Below are 17,279 nucleotides of genomic sequence, written 5' to 3'. Positions count from 1 at the left end.
CCCGTCTCACCAGCCGTGAGAGGAGCGGGGAGCTCCAGGTCCCCCCTATTAGTGTCAGCAGGTGGGACTCGGCAAGCAGGCCCTTCCGGTCGCGCTCCGGACCCCCCCCCCCCCGCTTGGTCGCTCCTCATCCTGCCGGCTTCCGGTTTAGGAGCTGGGAGAATCCCTGGGCTCTTTGCCGTTGTACGAGGCCGAGGAGGCGCTTCCCAGCCCCGTTTTCCCCAAGGACCGCTCGCGGGGAGGGAAGGAGAGAGATAGAGGGAGGAGGGAGGGAGCGGCCCTTCGAAGGCCCCGCCGGCTCCGCCCAGAGGCCAGGCAAGGAAGTCCCGCCCCCCTCGCGGCCCGATTGGCCGGGGCTGTCTGACACGGCGCCTGCGCTCCTCCCGCGCGGCTGAGGAAAGTGGTGGTGCTCCGTCCCGCCGGGCGGCGGCGGCTCCGGTACCGGCACCATGAAGAGCCTCAAGTCGCGTCTGAGGAAGCCGGAGGCCTCGCCCGCCGGGAGCGGCCTCGGAGGGGTGAGCGGGGAAGCGCGGACGGGGTCGTTCTCGGCGGCCGCCGGCGTTCCCGGTGCGGCTCGGCCGCCGGAGCTCCCTGGACAGGCGGAGGGGGGTCTCCGTGGCTGCCCAGAAGCCGCTCGCTCGCTTAGCCCTCTGCGCCGGAGGCCAGGCCTCCCTCCTCCCCCCCGAAAGTCCGGGCGGGCTGGCGCCAAGGGGTACGGCCGGCTCCTGCGGGTAGGGCAAAGCGTCCGGGATCGCGACGGCGGCGGCCGAGGGGAGGCGGGGAGGGGAGGCGAGGAAGCGCGCCGGGGAAAACCCGGCTCTCTTGGCAGCGGCGCAACCTCTTCAGCCCGTCCCAGAGGAGGTTCCCGGAGGCCGCGGCGGGAAGGCCGGGTCGGGGGAGGCGCCTTCTTTCCCCGGACTTTCCCACCTCCCGGAGCCCACTCGGTCTGCAGCCCGCAGGTCCCGCCTTTCACGGAAGGGGGGCCGGGAAAGCGCCCTGCAGGGCGGCAGTGAAGCCGCTTGTTCGTCTGGAGAAACGGTTCCTGTGAAAGCGATGCAGGGGCCTCTTCTCAGCGGGGAGGTTTTGCTGCCGCCTGAAGTGGCGTTTCTGCAGTTTCTGAACTTTGGACCGACCGCTCAACAGTTTTTATTTCTTAACTGTTGTCCGGTCAAGGCTGGATTTTAAAGTATGGATTCTGTCTGTTGAAAAATGGAGTTTGAGGCCGTTTTTGTACCTTTTTTTCTTAGAGAGGATCTCTCTTGGTGTATGAGCTTTTTCTGTTCTTACTGATCAAAGTAGCTCTGGGGGTGTTACCTTTGCCCTAATATTATCCATTATCTTGCATGCCAATTGAAGGGAATCCAAAATCAAACTTGCAGCTTTTACAATAGGCTTCTTTGGAATGCCTGTTTTTCATCCTACATTCTCTGTGCTTTACCAGATTAGGGCTACATCTCAAGATGCCACTTTGACAGATGTGGATTAGAATGTTGCATGTGAATGTTGAGTCTTCTCTAAGCAATACCAAACAACTGTTGTAAGCTGCCCATGGGATACAGCAGAATACGAACTCTGGTCACATATGTTTCTTCCATGTAGAACTCTGGCCCATGAAGTCGAATTAGGCTGCAAGGTCCTCAGCACAATGAAGGCAGTATTTTTGTTTTGTGTTCAGTAACCACCTGAATATTGCTGATGCTTGACATACTGAATGAACAGAACAGGTACACCTTGGATGCATACTCAAAATCGGATGTAAAGAGAGCAAAGACAAGATTAACTGTCCTGCAAAATACTTGGCCAAGTGTTGCAATTTGTCGTAATCTACATTTGGTTAGCAGATGGCTGTACTGCCAGTGTGTGGTTTTAATATTCTCGGAAGGTGCTGAGGTGCGTTTGTTGAGGAGTTTTAGATCTTGTGCAGTAGATTCATCACTATACTCAGTAATCTTTGTCACAACTGATAGTGGGGTTTTTTCCCCATGGCATTTAGGTTAGTAATGTTGAAGTAGAAGAGAGGTTTATAAAATTTGTTAAATAACACTAATGTAGGGAAATTGGCTAATGCCTTAAAGGACAAAATCACAATTCAAATTACCTTACAAATGTTTGAACATTACGGCCAGTACACTTTCACCTGTGTAAAGTGTGGGGCCTTGCATCTGAATAGGAAAAACCAAATACATAGAGACCCCGGAAAAGTGGTTTGATAACGCATGTGAGACGGATCAAAGAGTCCATGCAAACTAGTGGATGAACTTTTTCCAACTGATACATTCCATGTATTCTGTAAAAAGAGTATCCCAGCAAAGACATTGAACTTTTTGTTGTTGATGTTGATATAAAATTGCTTATTTTATTGGAATAACTATCTCAAAGGTGTAATCTTGCAAGGATATTCTACTATTCTTGTAGAATAATATTTGCACCCATGTTTATTCTTTTAGTCTCTACTGTGCACATTGTGTAATAGATTGTCTTGTATTGTTTGAAATGGTGCATGAAGTCATATTTTAAGTTATGCTGCTTTTTGTGCATAAAACATGCTTCTTGTATACTTTTGAAGTACTATCTGGAATCTAGTGACTAGCCTGTAAATTATTGTAGATTTTCTGGAATTATATAATGCCAAGAAAAAAACAATATAGGAAAAGTGAACTATAGGTGGCTCTGTTTTTAATGACCAACAGTTATTCAGCAATTGAACAAAAGGTAATTGTGACGACTCCTTATATCCTTATGGAATATCCCACCTCATATGTGATCTCAATTTGCCATAAATTGAGTGGGGAAGCCATCAGAAGGTTGCAAATCACATAATGCCCCAGTTGCCATCATTATTTGATGATAACATGTAATTATGATTAATGATTACATTAAATTTCCTTTGAAATGTTTCTGTTCAGTTTGGGGACATAGTACTTCTGTACTATGTGGTTATATGCTAGTTATGCCACAATTTGGGTCTGGTTCTGAATGTGGCCAAACTGACTCTAATTCCAAATTCTGTAATATTCTGGGGGGAATGAATTTAGCAATTCATGAGAAAGATTAGAATTTTAGTTTAAGATGAACCGAAGGTGTGTCCATTTAATCAGCACAACAATATCTTGGTTGAGGATTATTTGTTGGAGAGTGCAATTGAATACATAGCAAGCTCATTTTTTCAAGGGATTTTGGCTATAGGTGTTACGGCTTTGAAATAGCTTCAAAGACTCTTCTGTGAATAATTAGTTTGTTTTCAGGAGGCAGTCTTACTGGGTTGTTTACTTTTTTAAAATACAAAGAGTACATGTTTATCCACTAATTTATCCACTAATAATACTTCATAGTAGGTGTTCAGCTTTCCAACACAGTTGCATAATTAGTGGATAAATGAGTTAAGACTTGTCTGTATTAATTATAGGGTGTAAAGGAGGCTCATTCTAAAACCTGCTGTTCTAGAGTTCAAGAATTCAAAATTTTCTCCTTCCCCAGAAGAAGAGCTGTATTCCATGAGGAGAAACCCTTTGCATCAGGAAGACTTAATCCTTTAAAAGCTGTAGGCAATGGGGGGCCCATTATTTCAGTCTGGGGTTTAGCACGGGAGTGAAGACATTTGTTGGGGGTAGGGGGAGGCTTTAAGTCTATACCTCTCAACAGTCTCAGTGAAGCAAGATGTGGACAGTTGTTTTCTTGATTCCAAAAGGCAGGAAAAGAAACAATGGCTTATTCGACATGATCCTTTTAGCCATTGTCTATCCATTGCAGGATGAAGACCTCTTCCGTTGTTTCCAACCAATACAGTCCTGAGCTTTCTTTTGCAATTGGGCTCGCAATACTTGTTGGTGTCCTCCATCCATCTTGTTTTAGGTCTCTCTTGTGGATGCTTTTTATCAAGTGGGATCCATTCTATGGCTGCCTTGGTCCACCTGCCCTCAGTTCTTCTTGCTATGTGACCAGGCCATTTCCATTGCAATTCCTTGACTCTCTTGATGGCCTCGTATGCTTTGCGTTTGTTCTCTTTCTGTCTTATCTTGTAAGAAAGGAAATTTCACTTGGACTTCAGAAAAGATGGTTTACTACTAAGTGCTATTCAGTAATGGACAAGGAGGTAGTACACTATCCTTTGCAAAGAGGTTTAAAGAGAGGTTGTCTTGACTGGCTATTGTGGTCAATTCCTATCCTGCACAGGGGCTCAGGACAATTCTCTGTGGCCAGCTTGTCACCACTAACTCACCTCTGCCAAGTCACCGCAGGACAATTCCTCATGGCCAACTTGCCACAGGCAGGTGGAGAGAGAGCCAGGTGGTTGAGCAAGCAGGTGGGCAGAGCACAAGGCGGAGTGGACGATGGGGAGGTCACCGGGGGCTTCCCCTTTTCACACCCATCACCGCTGCTGCCACACTAAGCTGCAAGGGGAAGAGGCCAGGATGGTGGTGATGGCAGTCATGGTGGGCAGCAGGGAGACAATGGAGACTGGGGGCTTCCCATTTGCACACCCACTGTCACTGCTTCTGCGGAGCCACTGCTTCATTGAACTCACACAGGGCATTGGTGGCAGCTTTGAGCCTGGCACAGTGCCTGGTGCGGCATTACCAGCAGCTCTGAGCCTGGCATGGCTGTAGTATCAGCAGTGGTTCTGAGCCCTTCAGCTGCCTATGGTGAGTTGTCCCTGTGGCAAGTTGGCTGCATGGAGTTGTCCTGTGGTGACTTAGCGGCAGTGACTTGGTGTGGCAATGGTGCTATCCGCGGTGAGTTATGCCATTCTGTTGGTCAATGGGTTGGACTACCGTAGCTGATACCCCAAATCTCTTCTAACCTTCAGAATCAATAGATAATAACCAGGAATCGATAATTAGAACAGGGTATAAAGCTTTCCCCCCACACCATTTTTAATGAAAGTTATATGGGAAAAATTAGGTTACAAGGAAACCTTTGATTTTGATTGTTTGCATAGAAGGTTCAGTTCTATCAAGTGAGACTGGGAAGCAGGATTAGTTGCCTTTGACTGGCAGAAAACTTCTTCAGTTGGGCAAAACACACACTTCCAAGTCCATTTGCCAGTAATCATCTTCTTAAAGGAGTGTCTCCATTTGTATTTTGATTTATAACGCAAAGGGAAGTTTTCCTATAATCACAAGTGATGGTGTATAGCTATCAACTGGATTTAGTTTTTCTTGTTCCTCAGAGTCAATGGGTGTGTTATCTGGTATGTGTTTGGAGGGAGTGTCGTTGCTTTTGGAAATAGATTGTAACTTTTCCGGTATACAGAATTGCCTAACTTCTAACTCCCTTTTCCTGAAGAAGTATGTAAAGCTATTTAGGCTCATAGGAGTGCATCTCAAGCCATCTTTAATTGGCATCATTTTTTTTGTATAAAATAACTATACTTTCCTTGTTCATAAACTTTTTTCTCAGTGGCAAAGTTATGAAATTGACAAAGCACATGCTTAAAAGAGTCAAATAATAAATGGAAAAAACTAGCAACAGGCTAGTATGTATTGATTGCTCTCGATCCCTTCTTTTCCTTACATGAGACAGGAATAATATTTATGTGTTAGCGATGCTTCTAGCATTGGAAAGTAGTTCACTGAAAAAATGACACAGTGCCAGGCGTGACAAGTCAAAGTGTTCACTTAAGTGGAGCAAACTTTGCCATCCTTCCAGAATATTCTCTCCCATCTCTACTTTTGATTTTTTTTCTGGATATACCATTACATCTCTAAATCTGATTATCTGGATACATTTCAATCGGGTTCATCTGGGAAATGATCCTGAGACTGTTTTGTTCACTTGGTGGATGATCTACATTGGAAAGTCGATGATAGGAATGCATGCCAAGGCCCAGCCCAAGAATGCCAGCAATACAGCCAAGCTTCCGTTTTTATTTGCTCACACCCAATAGAAGACTAAATCTTTCCTACTCTCAGCCTAATGGATAAGTCCTTTGAGATTCTTAGGGAGTGGCTATCCTAACACACTTCCTCTCCAGATCCAGACTGTGTTGTGTCTTGTCTGTGCCCTGCCTTGGATTGTGCTCTGTCTTTCCTAGGAAATGGCTGCTTCACTGTACTCCATCACAGTGCAGCTCTGTTAGTTTTGGACCTCTTCACTGCTTTTCATCTCATCAACTATGGTGACCTTCTACTGTAGGTTGTCTGGTGGAGTTGAAGCGGGGAGATATTTCTGCAGTGATTCCATCCACTCCTAGAAGATGGTGCTGTGGGGGACTCATGTTCATCCCCTTGATCATTGATTGGTGCTGCTCCACAGACCTCTGTCGTGTCCCTGGGCTGACATCTGTCCAAAACAATCTCAACAACTGCAATAGGGCTTCCTTTGTAAAGTGGCCAAAATTGCATTTGGTGCAAAAGGCAGTGACCAGATTGGTACAAGAAGCAGGGATCATATAGCACCTATCCTGAGAGATTGGCAGAGGTTACTGGCTGCTAACCAGGCATGATTTAAGATGCTGTATGGCCACATGGCTTCCCATGAACCTCTCCCTTTACTTGGATCAGCAGAAGAGGCCCTTCTGCCTCTTGATGACCCCATTGCCAGAAGCTCTTCTCCCGCCAATGAGAAGAAGATCCTCTCCTGTGTGGCTCCCAGACTGTGCAATCATTCCTCAAAGAAGTATGTTTGGAAGCTCTCTTTGACTATTCAGGATGGAGACTGCAAAATCAAGTCTTAACTGATAACTGAACAATATGATGAGACTGATTTTAATGGTTCCACCACAAAACCGCGATGCCCTTATCCGCGCCGACAAAAGTGCAGAGGCAAATCCGCGGCATCCGAAGCGCTAAGAAAAAAACGACCCTACCGCCGCGACAACAGCGCGGTGACAGAAGGGCGTTCTACATGCTTCGTTCTTTGCCTCCAAAGGTAGCCCTCCTCCTCCAGCTGACAGCGGCAGCGGGCATGGGGCAAAGCGGGTTGCCCAGCAGCAGCAGCTCAGCCGCGGGGGGGCAGCAGGAAGCGGAGGAGGACGCGGCAGCGGCGGCGGCTGAGGCTCTCCCGGGCCGGCGAAGCGGGCTTGCCCGGCGGAGGCAGGCTGCCCTCTTCTTCCTCAACAACATCTCCTTGGACGGGCGGCCTCCGCCGCCGGTGCCTCCCCCGGAGGAAGAGGCAGGGCGGGCGGCGGCGGCGGCTGAGGCTCTCCCGGGGCCGGCGAAGCGGGCTTGCCTGGTGGCGGCGGCCGCCCATCCAAGGAGATGTTGTTGAGGAAGAAGAGGGCAGCCTGCCTCTGCCAGGCAAGCCCGCTTCGCCGGCCCCGGGAGAGCCTCAGCCGCCACCGCTGCTGCGTCCTCCTCCGCCGCCAGCGTCGGCGGCCCTGCTCGGGCCCCCCGCGGGCTTCCTGCTGCCCCCCGTGGCTGTGCTGGACCCTTCCCGCAGGCTGCTGCTGGGCAGCTCGCTTTGCCCCGTGCCCGCTGCCGCTGTCAGCTGGAGGAGGAGGGCTACCTTTGGAGGCAAAGAACGCCCTTCTGTCGCTGCGCTGTTGTCCCTGCGGTGATGACGCGCGGTGATGACGTCGCGACTTTAGCGACGTGATTTAATCTCCGCTATTTTGCGTAGCGCGGTTTTGTCGTGCCACGGATTTTAATTGCATTTTTGGCTTGCATTTTTGGATTCTTGTAAGGCCCTTTTGAGAACTAGAATGGTGCAATTGTTAAGACATCAGGCTAGAAGCTGGAAGACTGGGAGTTCTAGTCCCACTTGAGACACAAAACCAGTTGGTGATTCTGCACCAGTCCTGTTTTCTACAATCTCTTCTCTCCTCTCTGTCTTTTTGTTATCTGCAAATGGTGATTGGGTTCTCCCATTGTGTAAGGCTGTTGTGTACTTAATTCAGCCATTGACTCTGGCTCAGTCTTTTCTTAAGTTCATCATTCCTAAAGTGTATTTTACTTTACATGTAATTTTTTGACTCACAGTTACTGAAAGGAAAGGTAAAAAGATGAGAGGAAGTAGGATAGGATGCTCTTAAACTTCTGAAGAAAAGCAAAGAGCACAGAACCGTTCCAAATGCAGAAAGTGAGAAGCAGGGTGCCCTCAGTAATAAGATCATGGATAAAGTCTGGAGTTTTCTAATTCTCAAGCTCTTCATTGAGTCCATTTTTTCATTCTGCAGATCTCCGAATCTGTGTATTAAATTTTGACCACAAATAGCTATTTTCATTCCAAGAAAAGTAATAGTACATCCTATTTCTGTGATGGTGAACTATGGCACACGTGCCAAAAGTGGCACGCGAATCCATGTTGCCCAGCACATGCAGCTTTGCCTGTTTGTCTTCCGAGTTTCTGGGCCACATGCACCGGTGATGATCAGCTGTCCTTCGCGTGAGGGACAGTGCCGAAAATCAGTGCGCACATGCCCGCCAGCCAGCTGATTGTTGGGTGCGCGTGCATGCCAGAACCCGGAAGTTCAACTTTTCCGGAATGCGGTCCCTTCACGCGCATGGCAGTGCCAAAAACCAGTATGCGCATGCATGCTGGCTAGATGATTGTCGAGCGTGAATGCAGGCTAGAACCCAGAAGCTTGGCTTTTCCAGAGTGCGGACCTGATGAGTGCATGCACCATTTCTACACGACCTTTTCGGCAGTCGATGTTGAATAGGTTCGCCATCAATGCCCTATTTTGTAATATGTAGCCCTCTTCAGCTATCAATACAGCTGCCACTGGCTGATCAGAGGACAATCAGAGATCATCTATCTGCAGATCCCTGAAAAATCCTAGAGAACAAGTGACAGCTGATCTGACAAGAACTTTTTTTTAAAGACAGAAAAGAGGAGAGACCAATCAGTCTGACATAAGCACCTAGGAAGACGAGAACAGATAATAAAGCTATTTGATCCTATAAATAATGCAGTCATTCCAATAATCAGTAAACATTTACCAGTAACAAATCTCAGATTAACGTTATTCATTTTTGACTGCTAATTTCCTAAGTAAATTGTGGGGATTGTGTGGACATTATATATTTCAATTTTAGCAAAGCACTTCTTGAAATATTCCATGCTAATTGAGTTACAAGCCATTTCATATAGATGGCACATCTATTAGGTGGATGTTCACCATTATGAGAGAGAGGAGAGAGAGAGTGCATATTTTTCATTGAGTATTTTCACAAGCCTTTTCAACAAGCCTATAGAAAACCAACAAAGTTTAGCTGAACCTTTCTTTCTGAATGGAAACTTCTTTTTATTTTTTAAAAGGCAAAAGCATTTTCTAAGTTAACTTCTGAGAAGTTTTTTCCAAAATAGATTTGTAGATTCCTTCTGTTAGACTAGAGGTGTCAAACGCAAGGCCCGTGGGGCCGACCTGGAAACAGTGAAGGACCAGCCCGTGGTGCTTCTGCCAGTGAAAAGATACTCTGGAGGGTTGTGGGCAGCCTCCCAAGCTCCGTTTTCGCTGGCAGAAGGTTGCAGGAGGCAGTTGCAGCCAAAAATGAAGCTTGGGAGCCTGTTTTCGCAGGCAAAACCCTCGGACCACCACAGGTGCCCCCAACACGAGTGATGTCAAGCTGGCCACACTCACCTGGTCACACCCGGCCCGCCAAAGTCAAGACATAGCTCTGATGCAGCCCTCAATGAAATTGAATTTGACACCTTTGTGTTAGATAGTCATCATTCACTTTTTTCAGTGCTGTTGCAATTTGGTCACTAAACGGACGGTTGTAAGGGCTACGTGTACCCGAAGGCCGTGCTGTGCCAGTCCATCTGGCTAGTATCTTGAAAGCCAGTGGCTTCCCTTGGAGCTGCTCTTGTTCAAAGCCGCTCAAAGGACTGACACAGCGTCCCCTGTTTTTGGAGAATGTTGCCTACTTGTGGCGGTAGCAACATATGCATTCTTGCCTTACTAGTTGACACATTACTCACTGGTTGAGCATGCACTGATTGTATTATTAGCCCTTTTTTCCCTATCACCCTGCTATCAAGTACCAAGAGAATCAGAAAATAGCTCTGGACCCATGTGAGACTGTCTGCGTATTGTTTACAGGATATTTTGGACCTAGGTAATACTTACTATGTCAGAATTGCTGCAGTAATACTTGGTGCCACTGCAAAATACAGCCAGAGCCTCCGCGTAGGTTCCTTCCCAGGGCAGGCAGGACATGCTGGGGAGACTGTTGGGCTTGGCAAAGTTCTGGAGTCCTTTCAGTCATGAGGTCTGAAGAAGGAGCCGGGGCTGAAGAGAGCCTGGCTGAGGATCCAAGCTAAGGAAAGCAGGGCCAAGATGCTCACAGCAGGGCAGCAGAGTCCCAGATGACATCGTGTCTCCTCCTTGGACTCAGGCGGGCTCTTGGGTTCTGTAGCGGCTGCATTGTTTGTGCTTGGATTCAAGGATTTGGAATTCTAGGATGAGTTGCTGGTTTTCATGTGCTCTTAAAAACATAGTAGGTACCATGTATTTGATAATAAACCAAGCAATTTTTGGCATGCAATCTTAAATTTGTTCCAATAAACCTTATCCCTTTTTAATTTTGGTTGACTTACACCGTTGTAAATATTTGTTTATAATTTTTTTCAATTATTGCTTAATTTACAACTACTTTTACATGAAAGATTCTGGATAAATTTTCATAATAAGCTATTTAGTGTAGAAAAAAATTGATTTTACAGACATATGCTTCCAAGTATTTGTAGAATGTGTAATTTTTAAATGTATTCTAACTATAAGCAGTTACTGTTACAAGCCCAACAGAATTTTTTTTTAATGTTACTTTTGACATAATTGCAATTTACAGAAAAGCTTAGATCATTTTGGAACACTTATGAACTGTTGCAAAGTTAACTAAAGGAAGCATTTATTGCCCTAGGATTGGAACTTCAAGACATGTTTTTGGAAGAAGCTAATATATGTGTTTAAATCTGGAATATGTAGATAATGCGAAGAGGAAAGTGGCTGAAATAACATCTTTCTTAGATTCAAAATGTCCCTACCTTGCTCCTGTAGATGCTTGGTTTATTTGAATGTTTGGTTTAAGAATCTGGCTGCAGTTTGAAAGGAATGGAAGACAATCTGCTGGACATTTTGGGAAGGCTCATTAGTGCTGTGTTTTCCATCATTTCCTTAGTGCTTTGAGGAATTGCGCGAGACTTCCAGTCTCATGTTTGTGAAGCTCTTGCAGTATCTGATTTGGTTTTGAAAGGGTTATTTCAGATAACAGATTAACAGAGTTGGAAGGGATCTTGTAGGTCATCTAGTCCAACCCCTTGCCCAAGGAGGACCATTTGATTTGATTTGATTTGATTTGATTTGGCTTGGAAAGGATACAAATGGATCTGAATGGGGTTATGAAGTCTGTTTGGCAAGCGGGAGACCCTTTGAAAAGTGCTAGAAGGAGAAGGTTTAGAGAGCAAGAGGGCCGGGAGATGGAGTGACCCCAGGCCACCCATGTCCAATAAAGGCCACCAATAGTTGTGGGATCATGAACTAAAATGCCTGCATCAATTTTGCTCATGGATTTTGAGCAGAGGAAATTGAGCAGGCTCTTGCCTGAGTCTAAAGGCACTTGGCACACAGACAGATGATGGCCTCGTCCTATTTTGTTTAAGCCATTTAGACAACAAATGCAGGTGTTTGTTTTTAAATTGGATTGTGGAGATGGGAAAGATGCATGTATAATTGTGTACATCTCATTTTAATTGCTCTCTCCTCCCACAAAGGAGGTTCTTCTTCACAAAGAAAGTTCTGTTACATATGAGGAAACCAGAAGAATAGTTTGTAAATGGTGGCTGCAGTACAGATTGGACAATACTTCTTCCTTGATGCATGGATGTGAATGCACTTGCTTCAAAAAATGTCACTTACTCTATTCCTCCTCTGGCAGCTCCTGTCCTCTTCAGCTTTTCTTTTTATGTAGTGCTTTCCGCAGTATTGGCTGAAGAAAACAGACACATTGAATGGAGACTATGGTGCTTATGCCTTTTGTTTCTGTATCATCTACTAGATGAGACAGATTCTCTGCTATTCAGATGGTTATTTTTTCCTTGAGGTTTAATTTCCAAGGAGTCTGGAGAACAGGAGGAATCTCATGAACAATATTAGTTTGAATTGCAGTTCAGGTGCTGTTACTATCATGTAAGAAGCTGTGGTTTCACACACAGATATTACTCTTTCATCAGAGCTGGGGAGGATGAGAATATTTTGAGGGGGGAAAAGACTGATTAAAAACCAAATAATACACTGTGTGCACAATTATTAGGCAAGTTCTATTTTGAAGGATTAATTTCATTATTGAATAACTGCAGTGATCTTGCTCAATCCAAAATGTTAATAAACCACAAACCTGAATATTGAAGAAAGTAAAAGTGAGGTTTTGGCTGTTTTAGGAGAATATCTATGTGTCTACAATTGTGAGGCAACTATTAGTGTGCAGAATTATTATGCAAATAAATGCAAAATGAAAAATTACCCATCTCATTTGTTTATTTGCATCTGTTAAAGTGAACAATAAACAAACACTTCAAAATGTACAAATAAACATTTCTGACATTTCAAAATGTTGATCTGTTGACAATCAACTTTTTGTGCAGCAGCAACCACAGCCTCCCAGACACCATTCAGAGAGAGGTACTGTTTTCCTTCACCATAAATCTCCCATTTAAGAAGAGCCCTCAAGTTCTCAATAGGGTTTAGGTCAGGTCATTATTCTGTCACCTTTAAGGCCTTTACTGGCTAGTCACACAGTGGAGTACCTTGATGCCCGCAATGGAGCATTGCCCTGCATAAAAATCATGGTCTTCTTGAAAGATGGAGACTTTTCCTGTTCCACTGCTTGAAGAAAGTGTCTTCTAAAAACTGGCAGTAGGTTTGGGAGTTGATTTTGAGTCCATCTTCAACCCGAAAAGGTCCAGCTAGCTCACCTTCAATAATACCAGCCCATACCAGTCCCCCACCTCCACCTTGCTGGCGTCTTGAGTAGCTCTGTGCCCATCACTGATCCAGCCACAGGCCCTTCCATCTGGTCCGTCAAGAGTCACTCTCATCTCATCAGTCCCTAAAACCGTTGGAAAATATTCAGCTATGTCTTGGCCCAGTCTTGCCGTTTCAACCTGTGTGTCTTGTTCAGTGGTGGTTAGGTTTCAGCCTTCCTCACCTTGGCCATGTCTCTGAGCGCTCAACACCTTGTACCTCTGAGCACTCCAGGTGGGTTGCAGTTCTGGAAGATGACAGCCCTGGAGGAGGATGGGTATCCTGGCAGTCTCACATTTGATTCTTCTCAAATCTTTGGCAGTTAATTTGCGTTTTTTTCTCAACACATTTCTTGCGGCAACAAAACATTGGATGGTTCTGTGATCCCACTCCAATATCTTAACAAGAGTGCTGCATCCCCCTGAAAGACTTTTTACAACTTTTGACTTATCAGAGTCAGTTAAATCTCTTTTTTCACCCATTTTGCCTGAGGAAAAGAAGTTATAAATAATACTAAATAGTACTAAAAGAAATAATACTAATAAACTAAAATAATAATCAGTTTAAGGTGGCTGCTAAAAATGTAATTGAGTACATTTATTTCTTGTATTTTTAGACCAGAGTAACACTTCCTCCAGGGCGTTTGCCTGCGAAACAAGTCAGGTTGTTTCGCCTTTTAGCAATGTGCCGGATGAGAAACAATTCTTTTAGCTCATTGATTTTTATTGGAGACGCTCACTACTTGCTTAGAACAAATATTTTCTGGAATTCTTGCTAGATTTTCCAATACTGATGTTTATTATATTTTTTCTGCATTTTTCAAACAGTTGTCTGCAGATTGGAACAAATATGATGATCGTTTGATGAAAGCAGCTGAAAGGGGTGATTTGGAGAAGATCTTGTCTGTCCTTGCTAAAAAAGGGGTGAACCCTACAAAACTGGATCTGGAAGGGAGATCTGCGTAAGTAGAAGGATAAGTTTGATAGCAACTATCCCCCCCCACCTCTGTGCAATTTGGGGGGAAACTTGCATGGGCCACTCTTCATCTAAACTAGATTTTCCAGAGGGATATTGTTCCTTAATATACCATATTTTTCAGAGTATAAGATGCTCCAAGATTTTGAAGAGGTAATTTGTTTTTTAAAAAAGTTTTGCACTCTGCAGGCCTCCCAAACCCTCTTCACACTTCGTTTTTTTGCAAAAACAAAACGGGCATGCAGAGCTTTGGGAGACCTGTAAAGTGCTCTGGGGGGCTGGGGGGGGGCAAAAACTAGCAAAAAATGGCCTGTTTTTTGCAAAAAGGCGCATTCAGAGCTTTGGGAGGCTTGAAGAAGTGCTTCTGGGGGCTGGGAGGGGGGCAAAATCGAGCAAAAATGGCCTATTTTTTGCTCATTTTTGCCCTCTCCAGCCCCCAGGAGCACTTTGCGAGCCTTCTAAACATTCTGCATGGCCATTTTTGCAAAGGGGATGGGATTTCGGTTGGCCAAAAATGCTGTATTCAGTGTATAAGATGCACCCAGATTTTCACCCTCTTTTTGGGGGGGAAAAAGGTGTGTCTTATACTCTGAAAAATACAGTAGATTTGATTTAGTATTTATTTCTTAGGAAACCTCCTTAACCCTTACAAAAAATGTAATTTTTTTAAAAAAACAAAATAGACATTAGGGCTTTTATCCTGGGAAAAGAATCCCATATTTATAACTTGTTTTGTGTTTTGGAATAAACAGCCTTATTTGAAATTCTGAAATTTAGAAATATTTAGACAAGCAATGGAGGAACCATTTTTGCAAACATTCTATTACATGCTGACAAAATTGCTTAGCCTTAAACCTTTTTCTTCAAGCAACATCTGGAAATTCAAATGTTTTTTTATTTAAGCTAAACTATTTCACAATATGAAAAGTTCTCTGAAAAAAACTCAGATGTATAGTTATGCAGTGAAGGATACCTGACATGATATTGTGCATGAAAAGAATTTCATGTTGTAATGAAGCAGGAAATGAGTGAAATGTAGTCCTCAGATAATCCTCAGTTTGTGTTCATTTGTTCAACCATGGCAGACCTGAAAACAGGAATGTATGACCGGCTGTGAGATTCCAGCTGTTGCAGCACCCCCACAAATGCATGATCCTGATCTGGGCGCCTAGCTCATGATTACGACGTCATAGGAGCCACAGTAACCTTTGCAAGCCATTACCAGGGAAGGAGGGTCCGCTACATCACAGCGATCCCGTCTTCCGGCCCTATTAGTTCCACTCCAAGGCCAGATGGCTTGAGTAGTCAGGGCCCTGGTCTCAGGCTGCTGTTGCTAAATGCCAGGTCTGTGGTTCACAAGGCTCCCCTCGTCCGGGACCTAATATTAGACGAGAGGGCAAACCTGGCATGTATTACTGAAACCTGGCTGGGCCCGGAGGGAGGAGTCCCCCTCACTGAAATGTGCCCAGAGGGTTTTCAGGTGCTTCATCAGCCGCGACCCCAGAGAAGGGGTGGGGGAGTGGCTATCATTATCCAAGTGCCTTTAGTTCCTTGTAGGATCCCTGCTCCGGAGCTTGTCGGGTGTGAGTCCTTGCTGGTGAAGTTGGACCTTGCGGGTCAAGTGGGCCTGTTGCTAACGTACCTGCCTCCCAACAGCGTTGCAACAACCCTCCCCTCGCTCCTCGAGTCAGTAGCCGAGCTGGCAGTTGAGTTCCCCAGGCTTATGATACTGGGGGATTTCAATCTGCCTTCGCTAGGTGATCACGCTGATGGAGCGCAGGAGTTCATGGCTTCCATGACAGCCATGGACTTGACCCAAGTAATCCAGGGCCCGACTCACTCAGCAGGTCACGCACTTGACCTCGTATTTCTCTCGGAGCAGTGGAGACGTGATCTGGATTTGAGGGGTACTGAGATCTTGCCCCTGTCATGGTCAGATCACTTCCTACTGAGGCTTGACTTTCGGAGGCCAATCCCCCACTGTAGGGAGGAGGAACCGATTAGGTGGTTCCACCCCAGGCACCTGATGGACCCTATCAGTTTTCAGACGGTGCTTGGTGTTATACCTGACGCTCTCGTCCACAGTCCGGTGGAGACCTTGGTTGCTGCTTGGAACTCAGCAGCGGCGAGGGCTCTAAACCGGATTGCGCCTTTACGGCCTCTCCGAGGTAGCGGATCCAGGAGAGCTCCTTGGTTCACCGAGGAACTCCGGGAGATGAAGCGCCAAAAGAGACGCCTAGAGCGCCGCTGGAGGGCCAGTAAGTCTGAGTCAGACCGAGCACTGATGAGAGCCTCTATCAGAGCCTATCTCATGGCAATACGGGTGTCGAAATGTGCTTATTTTGCCGCTCTTATTGCGTCCGCTGAATCGCGCCCAGCCGCCTTGCTTAGAATAACCCGCTCCCTCTTGAAAGGGAGGGATCCGGATGACCCTTTACAAGGTAGAGCTGAGGAGTTTGTTCAGTTTCTAGCAGATAAAGTCGCTCGGATTCGGACAGATGTGGACTCCAATTGCTCAGAGCCAGCCGAGGTACCGGGGGAAGGTCTTGAGCGAAATTTATGGACTGAGTTTCAACTTGTCACGCCTGAGGAAGTGGACAAGGCCATGGGAGCTGTGAGCGCCTCCACTTGTATACTGGACCCATGTCCCTCCTGGCTGGTCGCGAACAGCAGGGAGGTGACACGTGGCTGGATCCAGACGATAGTTAGCACCTCTCTCCGGGAGGGATCCTTCCCACCCCTCCTAAAGGCAGCGGTGGTGAGACCCCTCCTGAAGAAGCCGTCTTTGGATCCAGCCATCTTGAGTAACTATCGTCCAGTTTCCAACCTCCCCTTTGTTGGGAAGGTTGTTGAGAAAGTGGTGGCCTTTCAGCTCCGGCAGTCCTTGGATGAAACCGATTATCTGGATTCCTTTCAGTCCGGTTTCAGGCCTGGCTACAGCACGGAAACTGCTTTGGCCGCGCTGATCAATCTCTGGAGAGCCAGGGATGGGGGCCATGCCTCCATCCTAGTGCGCCTTGACCTCTCAGCGGCTTTCGATACCATCAACCATGGTATCCTTCTGCGACGGTTGCGGGAGGTGGGGGTGGGAGGCACCGTTCTTCGGTGGTTCTCCTCCTACCTCTCGGGCAGGTCGCAGTCGGTGTTGGTCGGAGGGCAGAGATCGACCCCTAGGCCCCTTAACTATGGGGTGCCGCAGGATTCGGTCCTGTCCCCCCTCCTGTTTAATATCTACATGAAGCCACTGGGTGAGATCATTTGACGGCACGGGATAAAATACCACCAATATGCGGACAATACACAGTTGTATCTGTCCGCCCCGTGCCAACTCAGTGAAGCGGTTGAAGTGATGTGTCAGTGCCTGGAGGCTGTCAGGATCTGGATGGGGATGAACAAGCTT

General features: G+C 46.3%; 1 protein-coding gene across 3 annotated transcripts in view; it reads left to right on the top strand.

Moving 5' to 3' along the window:
- The first annotated feature begins 349 nt into the window (after positions 1-349).
- Positions 350-17,279, top strand: part of UACA (uveal autoantigen with coiled-coil domains and ankyrin repeats) — a 52,778-nt gene continuing 35,848 nt past the window's right edge. For all 3 annotated transcript variants that reach the window (XM_032232451.1, XM_032232449.1, XM_032232448.1), the window contains exons 1-2: positions 350-515; positions 13,732-13,865. In XM_032232451.1, coding sequence (XP_032088342.1) covers positions 450-515; positions 13,732-13,865 — 200 coding nt within the window. In that variant the 5' untranslated portion in view covers positions 350-449. The remainder of the gene's footprint in view (positions 516-13,731; positions 13,866-17,279) is intronic.

Source organism: Thamnophis elegans, chromosome 16, assembly GCF_009769535.1.
Source record: "Thamnophis elegans isolate rThaEle1 chromosome 16, rThaEle1.pri, whole genome shotgun sequence".
In the NCBI taxonomy this organism is placed as follows: domain Eukaryota; kingdom Metazoa; phylum Chordata; class Lepidosauria; order Squamata; family Colubridae; genus Thamnophis; species Thamnophis elegans.
This window is presented reverse-complemented; position numbering and strand designations above follow the sequence as displayed.